This window comes from Acyrthosiphon pisum, chromosome A2 (assembly GCF_005508785.2).
Source record: "Acyrthosiphon pisum isolate AL4f chromosome A2, pea_aphid_22Mar2018_4r6ur, whole genome shotgun sequence".
Classification (NCBI taxonomy): Eukaryota; Metazoa; Arthropoda; class Insecta; order Hemiptera; family Aphididae; genus Acyrthosiphon; species Acyrthosiphon pisum.
This window is the reverse complement of record NC_042495.1, coordinates 89,144,699-89,166,225: the sequence shown is the minus strand read 5'-3', so window position 1 is coordinate 89,166,225 and position 21,527 is coordinate 89,144,699. Positions and strand designations below refer to the sequence as shown.

The 21,527-nt window shown below is 31.5% G+C and overlaps 4 protein-coding genes across 7 annotated transcripts; 3 read left to right on the top strand and 1 right to left on the bottom strand.

Annotated features, from left to right (window-relative positions):
• The first annotated feature begins 1,348 nt into the window (after nt 1-1,348).
• Nucleotides 1,349-4,583, top strand: LOC100574004 (protein BCCIP homolog). Its single transcript, NM_001293375.1, is given in 7 exon segments — nt 1,349-1,418; nt 1,484-1,639; nt 2,253-2,408; nt 2,717-2,818; nt 2,883-3,070; nt 3,313-3,475; nt 4,198-4,583. Coding segments are annotated over 6 exon segments (891 nt in total). The 5' UTR covers nt 1,349-1,418; nt 1,484-1,555; the 3' UTR covers nt 4,396-4,583.
• A 3,993-nt stretch (nt 4,584-8,576) lies between these two features.
• On the bottom strand, nt 8,577-10,886 carry LOC100169187 (uncharacterized). Of its 2 annotated transcripts, none has more exons than XM_008184244.1 (4): nt 10,683-10,886; nt 9,371-9,433; nt 9,128-9,280; nt 8,577-9,054 (listed from the first exon to the last, which is right to left on the bottom strand). In XM_008184244.1, the coding sequence occupies exons 2-4, from the start codon at nt 9,431-9,433 to the stop codon at nt 8,944-8,946; spliced, it is 327 nt and encodes a 108-aa protein (XP_008182466.1). In that variant the 5' UTR covers nt 10,683-10,886; the 3' UTR covers nt 8,577-8,943. The 2 variants fall into 2 exon arrangements, with proteins under 2 accessions (XP_008182466.1, NP_001156312.1); NM_001162840.2 differs by lacking the exon at nt 10,683-10,886 and adding an exon at nt 9,889-9,988.
• Nucleotides 10,887-11,031: 145 nt separating this feature from the next.
• On the top strand, nt 11,032-16,552 carry LOC100160318 (coatomer subunit gamma-2). Of its 2 annotated transcripts, none has more exons than XM_008184249.3 (17): nt 11,032-11,330; nt 11,676-11,803; nt 11,869-11,976; nt 12,041-12,160; nt 12,222-12,394; nt 12,461-12,590; nt 12,673-12,918; nt 12,981-13,184; nt 13,249-13,408; nt 13,880-13,988; nt 14,046-14,289; nt 14,364-14,520; nt 15,258-15,424; nt 15,486-15,660; nt 15,721-15,812; nt 15,905-16,151; nt 16,211-16,552. In XM_008184249.3, the coding sequence occupies exons 1-17, from the start codon at nt 11,294-11,296 to the stop codon at nt 16,342-16,344; spliced, it is 2,631 nt and encodes an 876-aa protein (XP_008182471.1). In that variant the 5' UTR covers nt 11,032-11,293; the 3' UTR covers nt 16,345-16,552. The 2 variants fall into 2 exon arrangements, with proteins under 2 accessions (XP_008182471.1, XP_001949780.1); XM_001949745.5 differs by having other exon boundaries at nt 11,032-11,336.
• A 384-nt stretch (nt 16,553-16,936) lies between these two features.
• Nucleotides 16,937-20,899, top strand: LOC100574622. Of its 2 annotated transcripts, XM_016803873.2 has the most exons (4): nt 16,937-18,526; nt 19,381-19,449; nt 19,529-19,618; nt 20,734-20,899. In XM_016803873.2, the coding sequence occupies exons 1-4, from the start codon at nt 17,552-17,554 to the stop codon at nt 20,818-20,820; spliced, it is 1,221 nt and encodes a 406-aa protein (XP_016659362.1). In that variant the 5' UTR covers nt 16,937-17,551; the 3' UTR covers nt 20,821-20,899. The 2 variants fall into 2 exon arrangements, with proteins under 2 accessions (XP_016659362.1, XP_003244125.2); XM_003244077.3 differs by lacking the exon at nt 20,734-20,899 and having other exon boundaries at nt 19,529-20,042.
• Nucleotides 20,900-21,527: the final 628 nt, after the last annotated feature.

Genomic DNA, 21,527 nt, shown 5'->3' with positions numbered 1-21,527 from the left:
TCAGAATCTAAAATCATAACATATATTTGTTAAAAGTATTTCGTTCATAATACACATTTTACTACAATAATGTTAATTATTAAAATATATTTTATTAAACTAATAATCAAATGCCTATTATAATGGTAGGTACAAGAACGTACAAGAACAAATTACGAGTTAAAAGTACTGTAGTATTTACTATTTAGTCGCAAAGAAGGCCATGGCTAAATAATATAATATACCTCGTAATATACCTCTGTAGAAATTCGCTAGATTAAACTGGTTTAAAATTATCCCACATTATCCCGCACCGGGATAATGAACCATGTAAATGATATGGTCCAAAAATCCCGGTGCATTATTTTTCACACCGGTTTAGTCTAGCGAATTTCTACTAGGTATGAAGAAGGCTTTCTATAGTTATTGCATATCTATGGTTATCTGTGGATGGTTGTGACCACGGTATCTCCACAGAATAGATGAAATTTCATCTATTCTGTGGTATCTCTTCGTGGTTGTAAGCACGAATTTAGATAATATACTGGATACGCAACGAACATGTGATAAGTGAAGCCCGCACCTTCTTACGTTATGGCAGGATTACTAGCGCTTTATAAGATTGTTCTGTGTTTACCGGGAGAATAAGAAACTAAATGACAATAGTTCATTATTCCCCCGGTTAACACAGAAAAATCCTATAAAGCGCTAGTAGTTCTGCCGCAACGGAAGAAGTTATTGCGTCGAAATATGAGTTGATATAAGGCAGTAAGGCACTCCGCAGCATATACTTGTCTATGCTCCGCAGTCCGCCCTACCATCAATGCTACGCGATCATATAACCATAAACCTGAGAGAGAAAGAACATAAAGTAGTGAAGGTGCCCGCCAAAGAAATTTCGTTTCTTGTTTCAGTCACTCCATATCGTACCCTTGACTTCTTTCTCTTCAAGCGCTGTCCATATCTTAAACCATGGTTTATAGCACGGCCATATAGATCTATATGACCGTGGTTTATAGGTTGAGACCACGATTAAAGATAGTATGGTTGCCCACTTGCCCATCGAATCTAGAAAAGTGTCTACCGAAATGAATCTCCATTATCAGTATTAAACAGCTGGAAATTTACGCTCTAGCGCTTATTTGTTGTAGTGATTCTAAATGCAATTACCTTTCAAATGTAAATTGTAGTTCCGTGATAGCCACTATGACATGTAAGCGCTAGTGCTTAAGTTTCCAGCTGTTTAATTTAACTTTAATACTGATTATAGAGATTCATTTCGGTAGACACTTTTCAAGTATGAGAATCATACGTCGATGGGCAACCATACTATCTATAGCCGTGGTTGAGACGTGCATCTTGCACATTTCTATGATAAGATGTAGTATGTACTGCGAGGTCTGAGAGTCTAGAGAAGCAGACGGCAAACATTTTAAGCAGTAAGTAACAACCTTACACTATACGTATACCTACACCGGTTACACCCTACTTTTATTACAAACAGTTACTGTGACACGATAATCCTTTCAAGCGAAATACGCAATCCAGTGGGAAGAAACAAATTGTATTCGCGACCATGGAACCGGCAAGGAAACGAGGTGCACTGGCTGGGAGCAGCGAACCGGCCCCCGTAGGGCCCGACGATCTTGTTAATGAAATGGTTGAGTATACATTTATTAACAGTCCCGTTGAAAATTTTAAATCGTAGGACTGATTTCATATATTATAATATTTTATTATAATGTTCCAGAGGCCCTGGCCCTGTGAGGCAGGGGATAATAAGATCGATTGTAGATGATTTGAATCAAACAATTTTAGAAAAAAAAAACACGGATTTAATTGTGAGCAACAAATAATAATGATCCAACACTATGGTGTCTTGTAAAAAGTTTATTCATCAATTAATGTTAATTATGCAAAGATTTGGGACCGTGTGCTGGTTTTCCAGTCCGAATTTATATAATTGCTGGGTATAATTCACTGAGCTGAGTTAGTTCACAAACATTTTATTGATAAACATCTATAATATTATACTCGATCTCTCTCATAACGTAGTTTCAATATTATCCATTACTAGACATCATTTTTGAAAACAAATTATCATGCGACAAACATATTTCTGATCTTGTAGGTAGTAAAAGTATTAAACCGATTTTAGATCTGTGTTAATAGAAAGTTGAATATTGACATACTGTCAAAAATATTACCACCATACACATGTTTCCTGTTTTGAATGTTATGGCGTTAACTGATTGTATTTATTTTTATTTTAGTCAATTGATGTTGAATTTGAGGGCCGCAGTCCAGAAGTCAAAGATTATCATTGTATTAAACAGTTATTACAACAACTATTCTTAAAAGCCCCAGTAAACCTGTCTGATATGACTTCAGTACTGATTCATCAACCCAATATTGGCTCAGTTATAAAGGTATATAATTTAATAATTCAAGAGAACGCCACCCCAGCATTCATTGTCTCACAAAAGTACAACTAGCAAATTAATTGTGTTCAGCAGTTCCAATTTTGTGTAATAACCTTTAATGATACAATGAATTGGCCTGTTATACAACTTAAAGGCAGAAACATTATCTGTAAATGTGCTATGTTGTATGTTTGTAAGATGGATACAACTCATGTGAGTGTGGCTTCCTCTTTAGTAAAAGACATATAAGTTAGGTTAGGCAACCTATTATGTATTTTCATGCTTTGGTAAAAATGTAATTAATTTATAACTAGCAAGTTACTGATGTGGATGATGAAGAGGAAGATGAAGATGATGATGACGATAATGCCGACCAAGTATTTGGGATAACTTCAGTTATCAATATTACAGAAAAGGTAATGTTACTAATATTCTGATTTACTATTTGATTTAATACTGAAGTACTCATGTATGTTACAGACAAGTGAATGTGTAGAAAATTTACACAAATTAATGTTGGACTTAAGTAACCAACATAGTGATAGTGACACAACACTATTTGTCAACCGATTGTTGAGTGATGATGATAATCAAGTTGGGTTGATAATAAACGAAAGATACGTCAACATACCTTCAGCTATATCAGTGCCATTATTTCAAGCCCTTAGGTATTATTATATTTATTACTTAATAATTAGGAAATACAAATAATATATTAATATTATTTTATTTTATCTTTACTTACTTTTGTCTTTAATTCCTTAAAACACTCATTATTTCAGTAGATATTTGGTAAAAATGAATGTTTTACTTAATTTAAAATGTCCAATGTATATTATAAAATAATAAGTATTGTTATGTTTCAAAAACTGTATTGTATTTGTACAACATATAATAAATTAAATTTCAGCAAGGAAATGTTCAAGCTAAAAAGTAAGAAACAATCATACAATTTTGATTATCTTATTATGATATGCAAACTGTATAAAGTGAAGAACGATAAGAAGGGAAACAAAAGTTTTGAAAACTCAGAAATAATATGGTCAAATGGTGAAGAGGAGTTCTTTGACAAAGTAAGCAAATAGGAAGAAATGATTTATTTAATGGCCTATCTTTGTGGTATGCCCTCTACCGCATATTGCATATTGCGATCTAATAGCAGTTATGGGACAATTGTCGTATGCGTTCTACTACTCGATGACAATGATAGTATTTGATGAACATACTCAAAGGATGGAAAATATGTGCATAACTCACGTTAAGAATTGTAAAAAATTATGTATTGTACAACTCCTGATATGCTTTCAAAGTATAATATTGATAGTCTAATATAATTTTATATATTTATAAATATAATTCACAGCCATTATAGGTATCTTATTGAAACGTGGTGGAAAAGAATCAATAAACACATTAAACACCTTTGTAAGGGACATGGCACAAATATTTAAATATTTTTTTCTCATTATTAATTATTTTCAAAAAAACTAAATTGAAAAGGCGCACATTTGTAAGTAATAACTGATAAATAATGAGACGACGACGACGACAGTGCTATTAATAATATAATAATTTTTAAAAACACTAACTACACTAAACTTCAAGTATTATTTAATTTGTCATTAAAACCACCTTAACATCTACCACTTTGAATATAATATTATTTAAATATTGCTAAAGAGTGGTAATAACAGTTGAGCGCATTCTGTGGTGGAATTGTTGCCAGTAGAGTGGCATATGACAAAATAGAAATAGAAATAGGTTCTTTTAAATTTATTTTCTATATTTGTTTCAGGCAGCAGATTACAAGTTTGAGTTTTGTGTGCAAAATGACAAGGGTTCTGCCTTGGCTGGCAGCTGGGTAGAATCAGATCCTGAAATGATTCCATTTAGACGTGTTCTGATTTTCACTATGGACAAATTCTGTTCACTAACTAACCAACTTGAATCTTGGTTAGCGAACATTGATACTGCAGATCAGCATGAAGGTTAATCCACTTTTTATAATACCTACATACATTTTTTTTTTTTATTAAGTTAAGTTACATTAAATAAATTGGGTTGTATTTTTATCAATGTAATCTAACGACATGTAATAAAATTTACAATTTTAACCATTAATTTTCTTACATATTATTAATTGATATTAAAAAAAAAAATACATGATTATTAGTGTGTGGATGACAATGTGTTTGCTGTTTTAGTCCTGTCTCTAAAACTACCTATAATAGTTTTTAATCATTAAATAATTGTACAAGTGGACTGTTATATATCATGTTTCATGGAAGTATCTGCAAATGACAAATATTTTGCTAAGTTATATCAGTTTTTATTTAAATGAGTTAATATGGGTTTCAAAAAAAAAAAAAAAAAATGGGCATATAGCTGTTCTTTGGAACCTTTATAGAATACTAGTTTTTCTCGACAAAAAAATAAGATGATAAATTATATGATTGATTACTTTAGAATAAACATTTTTTTTTCTTAATTATAGGTAAGATTATTTGTGTTTTTTTCAGTAGACGACCATTACCTTATTTTGTTGTCTTCTCTTAATATATTTGTCCTAATGATTAAACATAATACGTTTAATCATTAGGACAAAGATATATGAATTATATTATATTATAATACAATTCATAATGTTACCTATGTATAATAAAAATTAATTATATTATAATAGAATAATTACCTCAGACAGTCAGACATGTCTTCTGATGAACGTCCAATAGCGGATTTCTAATAAAGTATATTCCAGACACAAAAATTGTTTTCATAGTTTATATAATCATAGTATATATTATATATTACAATTTACAATAACACTCAATTAATATTTATTAGCTAATGGATATCCAGTGCAGTCAAACACTACAAATAAACTATAAATGTTTGTGTCGATCAAAGACATAAAACTAAATAAAAATGTTCACTACTTATATTGTAGTAATATCAGTGTTATACACATTAAAAAAATATATCTTAATCTCAATTTTTACATACTTATAATATGTGTAAATTATTGGAACTAGAAACGAACGAACAATTTTGTTATTTTTCCTTTGTTCATTTTCTCGTTCTTTTTTTATAAAAACGCATTCGTTCCAGGAATCCGTTCCTTCCAAACACTGAGTAATAGTAGTATTTATAATCAATGATTGAAGGTTTCGAGTTACTTAAATCATTGAGACAGTGACTGTAATAATCATTTGAAATCGTTTGGATCACTACAATTACATCTGACCAAGCATAAACCTTAAAAATAAAAAAATTTAAATGTTTTTAAATAGATAAAAAGGGCCAAGATATTTTGAAATTACAGCACATTGTCAAGATTTTTAATTTTTAGAAAATGATAGTTAGCGAGCTTGAATAAAATCTACTAGGTACCGTTATTCATTTTTATATTATAACAATTTAATAAAATCGATTTTTTGAAGACTTTTTGCATAAATATTCTTGAATTCAGTAATTTTTTTTTTGTTTTTCTCGATTACTTTGAAAAGTAATTGGAATTCTTTCCGTAGAACTAACTAAATTTAATTATCTACTAGAAACCATCCTCAATATTGAAGAATTTTTTCTTCTCGCACAAGAAAACATACATCTATGGAAACACAAGAACATTCACTCTTTAGATCCTAAAATCAAAATACATAACCTAACTGTTCTAATTTTACAATACCTACTGACAGGTGCAGTTCTAGTTTTAAGTGTAAGTATTCAAACGGGCTACAGTATGTTTATAATATTTTCACTCCCCATATTTTCTCAGTAAAATATTTATGCCACAAACTTAATAATATTAGCAGTAGGTTTAAAAATGAACTTGTTCCCATTGTAAAAAAGGAACGCATTCCTGTTCTTTTACATTTCTTTACAATCTGAGTGGTTGTCAATGGTGTTTTTTGCGGACAACTTTTAAATCAGAAATAATCACCTAATTTTTGTATTCATTACCACTTCTGATAGGTAGTTAATTAAATCCAGATTCTATGATATATTCTATAAAATATTATTATTAAAAATAACATGTTAAAATATAACTATAAACTTTTAAAAATGTCATGTACTCACCACCCATATTTTTAAATTTGCAGCTATTCGATGAAACAATAGTATATTATTTATCTTCAAAAACGTATAACTGTAGATACTTACATGAAAACTTGACTGATTTTGAGCTGTTAATAGACATTTTCAGTTTTCCATTTTTTTTTTTTCTATAATTGTTAATAAAATTTTATTTATTGGGTAATAAATAATAATGTGTGAAAATTGTATACAAGGCCCCTGATATATTTCTTAAATAGTGGTGGAAAAATATAAAAAATACATAGGCACAATTTTTTTTATAAGCATTTAAAGTTCAAATTTTTACAACATTTATCAAATTTTAAATTTTAAAATGATTTTTTAGTTAAAAATGTCTAAAATGTTCCTCTTTTATAGCTATTGGAAAATTTAAAACAGGGTTCAACGTAATTAAGTTATGATATAGAAATTACTTTTTTGACAATAATATTATCATCAAATATACTTAGTAATATCATAGGCTGAATGACCGTCTTCGCTCAGAATCGTCTTTCTTATACAATGATATTATATCATCAAATTTAATACAATCCATAAACATTGGACATTTTAAATACTCAAATAGCTTGCTTATAAATAGCTCAAAATGTTTTTAAATATCATCATGCACACATTGCACAGTAAATTATTATAAAAACATTTGTGAAATTTTTAAGTATTTATGGATATTCGTTTTAGAGTTATAACCTACCAATAAAACAATATAGATTTTGTTGAAAACTGGTCTCGCGTAACAATTACAATTTTTCCCTCAATTTTCTTTTTAATTTACCCAAATGATATTGAAAAACATCAAGCGTTTAAAAAGTTTCCTCTCAAAGTACTAACTAGACACAATTTTTTAGTAAAAACTATACCCTAAATAAAAAATCAAAACATTTTTCAACTATTATTTGTATAAATAGACACAATAAAAACACACATCATACTCATTTTTGACAGTCATCGCTCAGTGCTCACTGCTCAGCTAAGGTTTTAAAATAATATGGTACTCCAAGTAGGTATGTTTGTAATTTAGTAAATAATAATTAGTATTGCTATAAAATGACAGGATAATACATTTTTTGGTAATTTACCAATGTCTGTAGTATCATTGATTAAGGAAAGCTTACTTTACTGGTAGTACCCACAATTTACTACTTACTTGATACTTATTTTGTTATAGTGTTATACTTTATAATAAAATATCAGTTTTATCCAGACTCATTATATATCAGGGGTAATTATTTTCTTTTTGAAAGGATATGGATACCTACTGCATAAATGAATACACATAATACACTATAATTTACAGTATTTTCTTAGAAAAATTAAGTTCCATATTACAGTTTTTTAATACGAGTAAATTTAAATAAAATTCATTTTTTTCTGTATATTTATAATGTTTAATCATACTATTATATATGAGAAAACAGCTTTTTTTTTTTTACTCTTCTTAACACTTAATCCAAGATAATCAAAATAAATGAAGAAGATACAATTTATTTATTCTATTGATTATAATCATTTTAACTGTATTTAATACTAGGTACCCATTACAAAGATGTACAAATTAATTTTTTGTTTAATTATTTAAAAATAAATGTTTATTGCAGGCCATAATATGTTTGAGACAATAGGTATTCAAGCAATAAATTAATGACAAAATAATTCAAATGTTGTAGCCATTTAGGAATATTATTTTAGGTTTATAATTACTTTTTAAAGTAAATTGTGATTACAATGAATCCTTAATTAGTTTTAATGTGATATAAATTAGCTTATCTTAATGATGGTAACTGGTAAAAATATTATTAAGACTAACCTAATAGTTTTTATTTAATTTTTTTTTTTACACCATTAAAATATTATGTTATGTTCTAAAACCAAAATTCTCTTCAGTAAATTGTCAACTACAAAAATCATCAATCTTCGGTGATAAATGATAACCAATCACAACTGAATGAAAAATAGTTTTCAGTGAACGTTTAAATAACAATTTCAAGTGCAAGTAAATACTAATAATGTAACTTTAGTTTGTTTTTACAGGTCATATAAAATAATTTTTTTTAGACACCACGAGAAAAAAAAAACAAATAATTATCCAAGTACTTTTATATTTTAATAATAAAGATACAATTCAGATATTATAAATTAGTAAAAAAGTTTGTTTACAAATTAATGGTACAAAATAAAAAAGAAGTCCATTTAGGAAATGAGTTCTTAAGTATAATTAGACGTTACATAATTATTAATTAATTAATTAATATAGTAATGTATAACAATACTAACTTAATCGAAGTTTTAATTTAAATGAGTTGCTAAAGCCTACAAATACTGGGCATACAGTTATAAAATTAGGTACTTAGTCTAGGCAAAAAAATGTAAATTTGTTTTGATGCAATCTAAATTAAGGACACACTGCACACGGAACACAAAAATATTGAGATTAATCCTAAGTAGTGTCTTATTCGTCATCTTCGTCTTCATTTTCCTCTTTGCTGTCTTCTTCTTCAGCAGATTCCTCCTTTTCTTTTTTGTCACTCTTCTTTGGGCGACCACGTTTACCAGTCTTGCTCTTCAAAAGAAAAAGAATAAATAAATAATTTGTTTAAAAAAATGATTATAACAGTAGTATATTATTAGCATACTTTAGGCTTGTCAGTTTTTTTTCCAGCGGAAGCCCCAGACTTTGGTGGACGACCTCTGCCTCTTTTTGCTGGAACATCTTCGTCCTTTTTTACAACATCTTTGTCTTTCTTTTCAACTTCACGTGCACGTTTCTTGGGTTCTTTAACAGAATCCTAAAGATAAAACAAATAAATATAATTTTTAATATTGTTTGTATATAATAAAATTTAAGAAACATTAATTTAATACAATAGGATAATTACCTCGGACTTGTCTTTTGCTGGGCGTCCACGCCTTTTTTCTACTACAGCTTCTGAATCAGACATCTAGAAATGAAACAATAATTTTTTTAGTTACATTAAATAGGTCACTAAATATTATGTACAACAAAAAAAATTAATTGATAATAGTAATTATAGCCTCCAGCTATTAAAAAAAAATATGTCATTCATTTTTTTCTATTATTATTATTAAGTATTATTTTGCATGGCATTCTTAACCTTAGCAGTATTAATAATTAAGTTCTAAAATAAAAATGTTTTGATTATTTATAGGAGTAATAGAAAGGACGCGAAAAAGTCAATTTAATAATTTTAGCTTAAATGCGATCGCAAGAATTGCGTTGAACAAGAGAAAAAAAAACACGACCGAATATCCAGGGTAGTCATTACACGCCTTGAACAAACAACAAATGTCTGTCGATCACAGACGTCATTAATCTAATTAAATACGCGCGTAATAATAATAATAATAAATATGTAATATTTGTCAATAAAAATACCTTTGCGTATATGTGTGAAAAAAACGAAAGCGCGTACGAAAATAAAAAAATAATGCGATTGGAATAAAATTAAAAAACATAAACACAAAACGGAACGGACAAGTCGAGCTCAGACGAACGGAAAACGCGCACCACTTCCCGCACAAATGCACAATGCAATACACACTCCAGGCATCGGTGGCATCGTGGAGGGGGTTGTTTTATTTATTTTTATTTTTTTTTCGTTTAACGTTTTTTCCACGACCGACCAATGGGAGGCCGCATAGAAATCGGTTCATTATTGTTTGGCGTGCACGCGGCCCCGACGAATTAGGCAAATCGGAATTCGATATGGAAACGAAAATGAAAAAAAAAATGGGTAACGCCGATGAAAAGACGCGCGCGTCATCGCGCGAGACGACTTACCGGGCAAGGGACGCTGAAATTCTTAAAACTTCGAAAATCGATACGGCAATCGATCATTACGGCGGACACCATTAACCGGCGTCTGCGTCTATTTCAGACGGAAGCCCCGACGACCGAAAAAAAAAACCCGCGGCACGGGCGACGGCCAAAAATCGTAAAACGAACGGTGAAAATGAAAACCACGACACGCCGACGGCCGGTAGGTCGGTGGTCGTTGGGCGCGCAACGGCGTCGTTACCCGCCATTATTCGCGCGCGCGGCACGGCGATTATCGATCGCATTCCGCGCGCCGGTCCCGCCGACAGATAATAATAATAATAATAATAGAAAAAAATTTAAAACAAACGCCGAAGCGTTTAATTTTTTTTTATTTTATATTTAATACTCACAGCGTCGTCAGTTGTTGTTGGGAGTGTAACGTGGCGAGAAATTCGGCCGGAACGGTGAAGAAATTGGTGCGGGACGACTGGAAACGGATATGCAACAGCACGAAAACTTGGGGCCAAGCGCACGGCAAAACGGTCTGCGTCGAAATAATAAAATAAATAAATAAATATAAACGCTGTGCTCTCAACGGTTCGAAAACAACATGTCGACTGTTGACAACAAAAACGCGGCGCCCCATTGGCCGGCCAGCCGCCGTCGCTACCGCGTCCGTCGCGCCGGCAATCCGTTGCTACATTCCAGTAGGTAAACACTAGCAGCCCTTCCGACGAACGCGATAACGCGTGATTACTGATAAGGACGAGGCCTTTCCCGAGTGACGTGTGTGACGTGTCTCCGCGCCTGTGTACCTATTACGATTGTAACTTTTTTCTGTGATACATAATTATTATTATATTTTCCGTGACTTGTCCGACGGAAAACTATGCGATCGTGATTGCCGGAGAGAACGATATTATAATTTTTAGCCCGTCGACGAAACGCAGTTGGTCTGGCCGTCATCCGTTCCGAATCGTTGTACCATTACACCGGGGACCGTTTCGCCGAGCACAATTCAATGGCGTTCAAACGGGACAAAAAGGAAGAAGAAGACGGTAACGGTTTGTTTCCATTCTGCGCTCAAAACCTAGTATCTATCTCGCACCACAACATACGCTATCTGCGTGTTTAAATCCCTGGCTATTATTATTTTTATTTTTTCCCCACCGTTTACTGTGTGACACATACCTATATACATTCATCTGTCGTTTTTCTATGTTGTTATAGTGTAAACAAACCGTTGATCTACTACTGCTGTTCCCACATCATGTTATGTGTATTTTTTTCATCTTTTCTTCAGACTGATTCTTGACTGTAAAATTCTTCTTCGCTGCCCGTCTTTTTAAATCAATATTCTCTAGCAATCATGTTCAAACGTAAAAGTAAATGTGTTTTTAAAGGAGGCAATCCGTATCAGAATCTTGAAAAAACCAGTGTTCTCCAGGAAGCAAGGACGTTCAACGACACCCCTGTTAATCCAAGAAAATGCACACACATCCTCACCAAAATATTGTATATGATAAACCAGGTATGTACACCATTGTGATTACATTTTGTTTTAAAACTAATTTGAAATTAAACTTGAAATTAAAGGGTGAACAACTTGGAACAGCTGAAGCAACTGAAACATTTTTCGCCATGACCAAACTATTTCAATCGCGAGATATTATATTAAGAAGAATGGTTTATCTTGGAATTAAGGTTTAACTTTATAAATAATTTTCTTTATACTTTTAAATGTAATAATTACATTTGATATTATTAGGAATTAAGTGGAATAGCAGAAGATGTAATCATTGTAACTTCCAGTTTGACCAAAGATATGACTGGAAAAGAAGATACATATAGAGCAGCTGCTATTAGGGCTTTGTGCAGTATTACTGATGTGTGTACAGTAAACATTATAATATATGTACTAGAAATATTTTACTTTACATTATTTTAAGGTGTCCATGTTGCAAACAATTGAACGTTATATGAAGCAAGCAATTGTGGACAAAAACCCTGGCATCAGCAGTGCTGCTTTGGTGAGCTGTTTACATTTGTGTAAAAACACGTCGGCTACCGATATTGTCAAACGTTCTCTCAATGAAATTCAAGAGGCTTTAAATTCTGACAAGTATATTGATTTTACTTAATTGAACTTTTATTTTATTTATTTACTTAATAAATCCTTGCATTACAGTGTAATGGTACAATATCATGCATTAGGACTACTGTTTCACATTCGGAAAACAGATCGTTTAGCTGTCACAAAGTTAGTGGCTAAACTTACAAAAATAAATATGAAATCACCATTTGCAGTTTGCATGTTGGTAAGTTGTTCTTAGAGTAATTATAGTAGTTAATTTATCTTAAGCTCCATTAGTTATTAAAATTAATATTTGGTATTTTCAGATACGAATGGCATGTAAACTATTAGAAGAAGAAACTATTCCACGATCCGAATCTCCGTTGTTTGAGTTTGTAGAATCGTGTATTCGTCATAAATCAGAAACTGTCGTATATGAAGCAGCGCATGCAATTGTTCATTTGAGTGGTACTGGAGCAAGGCATTTGGCACCAGCTGTGTCTGTGTTACAATTATTCTGCTCATCTGCTAAACCAACACTACGGTTTGCTGCAGTTCGAACACTTAACAAAGTAATTCTTAATAATATTTTTAACTAACATATTAAATATTAAAACTATATATTTAATTTAAGGTTGCAATGGAGCACCCAAGTACAGTAACTGCTTGTAATTTGGATCTTGAGAACCTAATTAGCGATTCTAATCGTTCAGTAGCCACTTTAGCAATAACAACATTATTAAAAACTGGTGCTGAAGCATCAGTGGATCGTCTGATGAAACAAATTGCAACATTTGTTAATGAAATTTCCGATGAGTTTAAAATTGTTGTTGTTCAGGTAATAATTATTTATTTCCTAATATAAGAGTTATTATATTTAACAGCAAATATTAAATATTCAGGCTATAAGGGCATTATGTTCAAAATTCCCTCGCAAACACACTGTTTTGATGAACTTTTTGTCTGGTATGCTAAGAGAAGAAGGTGGACTCGAATACAAAGCATCAATAGCTGATACAATTATAGCAATCATAGAAGAAAATCCTGAAGCAAAAGAGATTGGTTGGTTGTATTTAGATTATATGTTTTACAATATTTACATCATAATTAGACAATAATTGATTGACACTAACTAAATACATACTTGAGTCTGTAGATAAAATTAATTATTACCTCGATGATGTTATTTATACTTTGTTCAAGTTAAGAAACACAGTCAGTGGCGACCAGTTTTTGCTGGTGGTAGTCTGGCAACACCCGTTCGTTACCCCCACCGAGTCAACTATCTATGTTCTATATTGGGAGGAGGGTTTTACCAATAATTTGTTTAGGGTTGCCAATACAAACACTTTTTAATGTTGTATTAACAGAGTTGCAAAAAATCTTGGTGACATGAAAAAGGATTGCAGCCTCAAAAGGATTGAGACTTGCTGATATAAATGATAGATTTTAACTTGAAAATTTCGTAACACATTTTTATAACATACCATTTTATATCTGATCTTAATTATCTTATTATTTATATTTGATTAGGGTTAGCTCACCTTTGTGAGTTTATTGAAGATTGTGAGCATACTAGTTTGACAGTTCGTATATTACATCTATTGGGTAAAGAAGGACCTCGCACAAAACAACCATCAAGGTATTTCTAGGAAAATATCATCAAAAATAATATATTCAATAAAATTATCATTTTTAGGTTTATAAGGTTCATTTACAATAGAGTGATATTAGAAGGAGCTGTTGTAAGAGCTGCAGCAGTTGGAGCTATGGCTAAATATGCTGCTAACTGTGCAATGCTCCACGATAGTATAAAAGTACTTTTGAAGAGATGTTGTCTAGATGTTGACGATGAAGTCAGGGATAGAGCTACATTTTATAGTCAATTATTGAGTTCCAATAATCGTCAGTTAATCACTGATTACTTGTCAGAACCCATGCATGTAATTTTTACAAACAAACCTATAATACATTTTTTAAATGACTAATTAAACTTAAAAAAAATAATATTTAATAGGTATCATTGCCAGTTTTGGAGAAGACTTGTCAAGATTATGTTTTGAATCCCACAAAAGAACGTATTAATCTTAGTGAATTACCAGTTGATATAGTAGTTAAAAATATTTCTCAAGAACCAACCAGAAAACAGAATGTTGATAATGCCGTGAAACCAGGTAAATTCCATTATGATATCAAAGTAATAATGAATTTTAAATTCAAATCTTTTAATTTAAATGGATTAACTTGATTAAGTTGTCAACCTTGAAATATAACTTTTAATTTAATTCTTGTAATTGTTATGAAATATATATAAAACTACATGGCATAACTATACTTTAGTTTATTTAGTCATTATTCCTTATTTCTAGTGACATCAAATTTATAAGCAAAGAAAAATCTGAGTAGTTATCCTCCTGCTTATAAATTTGATTTCACTACAAATACTCAGATTTTTCTTTTCTAATATTTTAAATTTGGCCAAAACCAAGAACTTAAAACAGTTTACACTGATTGACTAATATTGGATTCTATAATGATGGCAGTATAACAATAGTTAAAACCAATATTAATTTTAACATTTGGTTTATGTTTTGTAGAAAAAGTTTTTTTTTTAACCGGTATTTAAGATTTTGATTTTGGTCACAGTAATAATTGTAAGAAAAATAAACAAAGTCAAGATTCTAACCTGCTAGTTATAGACCAATTTCATAAAACCTGTTTAAGCCCTTCTTATTTTTATTGCAATTTTAAATTTATTATTTAGCATTTAGTATTATTATTAGTTATTAGTTATTACCAATAAGTAATAACATAAATTTGTTATTAATTAACTATCTCACTTTCTGAGTAATATATTTTTTATTTCAAAAAATATAATTGAAGTTTTATCTTTTTGCTTACTCAAACATAGTTGAAGTAACTGTGGAAAATGTAGACGGCCAAAAATTGCCTAGTCTGATTGGTTTAGACGCAGGTAAACTTTTCTGTTCTTCAGAACCTTCCATGTTGACTGAACCAGAAACTGAGTATGTTGTGCGGTGTATTAAACATATATTTAATCATCATTTGGTTCTACAAGTATGTATAGCGATATTTTATTGTTGTCACTTGCTGAGAAATAAACATTTTATAATTTTAGTTTGAAATCACCAACACGTTAGATGACCAAATTTTAGAAGATATTTCTGTTGCACTGGATGTAAGTGAAGGTTTCCAGTATTTAAATGAATTTAAGTGTCCCTCAATAAAATATCAAGAAACTGGCAATGTTTATGTTTATTTGAAATTTCCAGATGATTCAGTTGATGCTATTGGTAAATTTTTCATTGAATTTTTTGTATTATGTATTTTTTGTATCAATTTTTTTTTTTTAGCAAGTTTTACTGCCAAAATGAAATTCATTGTTAAGGACTGTGATCCCTTGACCGGTGAAGTTCAAGATGATGGTTATCAAGAAGACTATAGGGTATTCATACATTTATTGAAATATTTTATAGTATAAACTATTTGGATATTAGATTGGTATTATTTGTTTTTTTTTTGTTTTTTCTCTTGTAGCTAGAAGATGTTGAAATGACACTAAAAGATCAAATGTTAAAAGTAAAAGTTGGAAATTGGGACTCCTTATGGGAGGAAGCAAAGAGTGTTTGTTTTGAAGTCCAAGAAACTTTTGCATTGCCATTAACTTCTGGAGGTTTATCAGATACCGTCAGTCAAATTATATCATTCCTTGGAATGGCTGCTTCCAACAATTCTGAAAATGTACACCCACCTAATAAATCATCACACATAGTGAATTTAGCTGGTAAGATATTTAATTACACAAATGCACTCATGTATTTATATCATTGCTTCTTTTACCAGGTATGATGCGAGGAAACTGTAAAGTTCTTGCACAGGCAAAATTAGCGTTGTCTGAAAATAGTGTTACCATTCAACTTACTGTGCGTTCGATGGATGAAAGAGTGGCTGAACTGGTTGTGTCTACTCTCGATTGATTGTCTTATATTATTTTATTCTTAATGTAATTAAAAAAAAACAGAGTATTTGGGTACTGAAACCCATTTTATACATTTTTATTAGTTATGTATTATTTTATACTTATAATATTTATAGTATATGCATACCAATAAATGTATTTAAAAATTATTATCATTTATAATAAGTTATCAAATAATATAATAGGTTATTAGAAGTATTTAAACAGAAATGGTTTATTTTTTTATTAATTAGGTACATCATCTTATTAAAAAAGTTAAACATAATATTGTTTTAACAAAACAAATATTCATCAATTGTTAGTATTTAAAAGCTTTTATTTTTATAATAAAATGAGTGCACTATTAGAATTGTCTTGCAAATAGTTACAACATGATGTAAGTATGTAAATCAATTGTAATACCTAATGTGCAGAATGCTAACTACTATAGTTATACGTTTTACTGTAGTTTTTCAAACACTTGACAGCTTAATTACTGTGAGAAGTAAGAAAATGGTAATATTATATTTGATCGTTAGTACTAGGCCCTCCTTAATATGCCAAATGGCAAATTAAATATTCCAGAGTATAAAAAGAATGTAGATATAAGGACGAAAGCATAACTAATATTACGTTTACATGTAAGTACCTACCTAAGTATTATTATTTCAAAGGATCAGCCAACTAAAGTAATTACTCTGGTAAGGTAAGACATACTTATATATTATGTATGTGTACCTATAGACTTTACCTATATTATATTAACACTTGAATATTGTAACCTATATTATATGTATAATTACATGACAGGTCGACACGTCGTTAACTGAACGGATATATTATTTTGTTTGGGGTTGGAATACATTGTGAGGTCGACGTTCTCGCCGATTGATTGATTGTCTCTATACGGCACAACTGTTCGTAGTATTTGTAACTCTTATACAAACCAGCGCTTGTCGACTTGTTGTTGCTCTCAGATATTAGTAAACGCCACTGTAGCATCGAATGATCACATATTCACATAAGACATAACAAACCTCACCGTCATCGATATATCGTCTCAGAGTTGTCATACACCTGGAACATTAGTTCGAAACCGAAACGAACAGGAATTAATATTCTTACTTATACTTTTAAACACGAGTCCGTACTCCGTATATTAATAGTTTAGATTTTCGGTGGAACTCGCAGGTGTGTGAAACTAAAACGTGTGCCCCCACACTTATATGGCGACAACGACCAATGTACGTGGCGGTGCGCTGATGTGGCCGACGGCGTGTTTCTGGGGCGCGTGTGGTGTGTTTACCTTGGACATGGCGTATAATCAGTTCGACCGCTGGTTCTCGGCGTCGGTACTGGCGTCGGGCGTGCTGAACATCGCCATCACGCCGTGGAGCGTATGCGTGCTGGACGGCTGGTGCGACGACCATCTGTCCACCACGTACCGGCGCCTGTACACCAGGTTTGTGGCGTTTACGTGTCTGCTATCCCGGGCGACTATCGTGTACAAGGTGCGCGGACACCTAGCCGATTTCAGGGGCCGGGAGGAAGCGTATGAACGGAGCTGGCCCTCATCCGGGGCGCACCGGCGCCGGTACCGGGCGTACGCATCGTCTGTGGTCGCCGCGTACCTGGCCCTCGTCGTGCCCATCAACCTCACGCGACTGTATCTGCTGTACCGGTACGAGGAGTACGGCGACTCGATGCTACTGCTGTTCTTCTTCAACATGTACCTGCAAAACTGGAGCATGTGCTGCTTGGAGACGCACTTCGCGCTCCTGTGCTTCGGCGTCTACCTAAAGTTCCGGGCCATCAACGACGAACTGTCGGCTGTCCGGTCGGACGTCATGGTCAGCAACAGGTATCCGGTGGCGCTCCGGTCGTCATTGCCGACGTTAGTGACCACGGCCACGTCCATATTGCAAGACCCGTGTGGACGGCCGATGGAGGCGGCCGTCGAGGAGCTCAGGCTCAGGCACGGATTGACGCGTGAGTCGGTCGAACAGCTCAACAACATGTTCGGCGGCCAACTGGCCCTGTCTCTCATCACCCTGTGCATTATGATACTGTTTGATATCTACAACGAGGCATTTCACGTGGGCGGCGGGATTTCAAGATCGAAATTCATCTTCGGCTGGCTTCTTCAATACCTGTTCCGTTTCTTCGTGATCGTCATCACGGCACACAGCACCACCCAAGAGGTGAGAGTAAGCAATGTCTGAAAAGTAAATCCACTCAATGATAATAATTATAAATATAGGTAATAATAATGGTATGCCGCTATGCAGGTATCATAGATATATTGACAACCGCTCCATACACCTTCTAATTAATCTTAATATAAAAAATTACCTATTACATAATACATTATTATCTATATTATTGTATAATATTATATAATATATTTTATATTAATAAAAATTCAATGAAGCTATCAACAATTGTTTAGGTGCTAAGCACCCCCCAAATTGCGCCTATATTTATAGGTAACCAATTGAGTCAAACATTTTTCCTTTATTAGAAAGAGATTATCTAGTTATATCAGATCAGATCGTACTACCTTAATACTGTATTATATATACGTAGGTAAAGGCGCTGATTTGATTTCGATTGAAAATGTAGATTTTCGGTATTTTTTTCAAATGTGTTCATTGTCTCTGTCTCTGTCTCTATACATAATACCTACATATCCCCATATACGAACATATATATGTCATGTTACGTGGATATTAATTATTATTGCAGTATTAGCCAAATTCTTAATTACAACTATTATTATAATAGTATTATATTACCTACTTGAACGAAATTTGATTTTTTTTTATAAGTTCCTGCAGGGTACACTTATACAATTATATTGAATTTACTATAGTGCAACAACTTAATAAGATTGTGGAGTACTCTCATCATAGTCTATAATAGGGGTCGGCGATTAGTTTCTATGATAATAATATAATATCAGATAATTTGAAAAAAATTAAACACAATACATATATAAATATATTAGTATAGACTAAGGTACAAAAAATAATGTTCGTGTTTGTATATTTTTCAGGGCTATAAAACTAAAGTGCTTGTAACAGAAATAAATAATCGGCATTTAAATAACAATACGAAATATGAGGTTTGTTTATTATTGTTATACAATTTTGTATAATATTATTATAGGTAGTAAATATTCTATTTTTTAATGCAATTTACAGTTGCAATTGTTTCTGAAACAAATGAATCACCAATCCATTGATATAACTGCCTGTGACTGTTTCACCTTAAACGGTCGTCTCGTCGCTTCGGTAAGTTGTGCTTTTGACATATTGACATCAAGTACCTATGTGATGTTATTAGAAAAATGTGTTATTTATTCTCTAAATATTACATTTATATAGCCTATAGGATAAACGCATGAGTGGATTACAATTTAAAGATTTTTTTATTGTGTACATACCTATAATATACAGCGCCACAGTCCAGATAAGTAAAAAAAAATATAGCGGCGGCACGGCAGTGTATTATAATCTAGAAACTTGATCTGCCCATTTGAACAGTGTAAATGTTGGTGTTTATTTTAAACGGACCTAACTACTTGTCTACTAAAACAATTAAGACCTAATAAATTGAAAAAAATTAAAATAATTGGGCATACGATCCTTTTGGCAAAATCATCGAGTGATTTTTCGTGATATAAAATTGAAAACAATTCATAATTTAATTTTATAATTATTAATAATAATTAATCTACTATACCTACCTACTGTTTTTTTAAAAACTGAATTGGATGCGTTAAAATGATATAATTTGGGGATAAAGATGGGCTCCCAAGATCAATGGCCCCGGGACCATGACCCCTTGGCCCCCCTTTAATCGGGGCTTGGTTTGAAAATAAGTATTATTAAAGGAAACGTGCAAACTTTTTAATGAGAAATTATAATGAAATTGAAATCTGTTGTCTTAACAATTTATCTAAAAAATTAGTGATATCACAACATAAACACTTCGTACAACTCCGTGTAAAAAACGGCAAAGAAAAAAAAATTTAAGCACTTTATCGGTGTGATGTCATAAATAGATGCTAAGTAAATTAAATTAAAGTAAATGTATTTACTTGGCGAGAAATTACGTACGTTATATTATTACACAGCACACGAAATAATGTGAACAAAATGAACAAAAAGCTATTAGAAATTCTTTATAGATGAAAATATTATAATGGACATTTCTAATATCTCCCCAAGTATATAAACTATTTAAACAAAATAAATGTACTTTAATTCAATTTACTTAGCATTTATTTATGATATCACATGTTTATAGTGATTAAAGATATGTTTTTTTTTACTTGATCATTTTTTACAAGGAATTCGACGACACGAAGTGTACAATATTTGTTTAATTGTGTTATTTGTTTTAGGCTATTGCTGTCGGCACCACGTATCTCTTCGTTTTAATACAATTTCACTCAGAAATTACTCAATTTACGGATAACAAAAAATCATGAATATTTTTAGAACACAGCAAAAATTATTAATATAAAATTTCTATAAACGCGCTCTTAAGTATATTTTATTGTGGATTCTATAAAGCTTAAAATTATATCTACGTATATCTATAAACTTACCATAATAATAAGTAATAACAATATGTGCACCAAATACCAATGCTTAAAATGAGTTTAGAAACGTTACAGTTTATGTGTTATTATACCGACCATTATCTACTAATATAAATAACATTAATAATTATTATAACTGTAATATATAGGGCTATAAAAATAAAGTATATTAACATACTGATGTGAGAAATGAGCACTGTATTTAGTATATATACCTATCAACTTATTATATGTTGTGAGTGCACAATGCACATTAAAGTCATAACATAATATGTTATATAAATTAAAGAAGAATTGTTATAAAATCTTTTAACTGCTTAATATTTAGAGCTTGAACTGATAATCGGTTATTAACTATTATAGTTATAATATGTGATGTAAAAAAATCTAACCTATATATATCAATAAAATATATGTTAATCTGCTGTACGTCGTATATAATAGTAGGTATACATGTGGTAATAGCTGACTTCACTATTACCTTAAACGTACGGTATGACTCTATTGACTCTTTTCACCTTCATATTTGCAGTACCTAGTGCTTTTAATCACCTGCGTCTACAATTTCATCATGTCTCCGTTGGTCCTGTGCA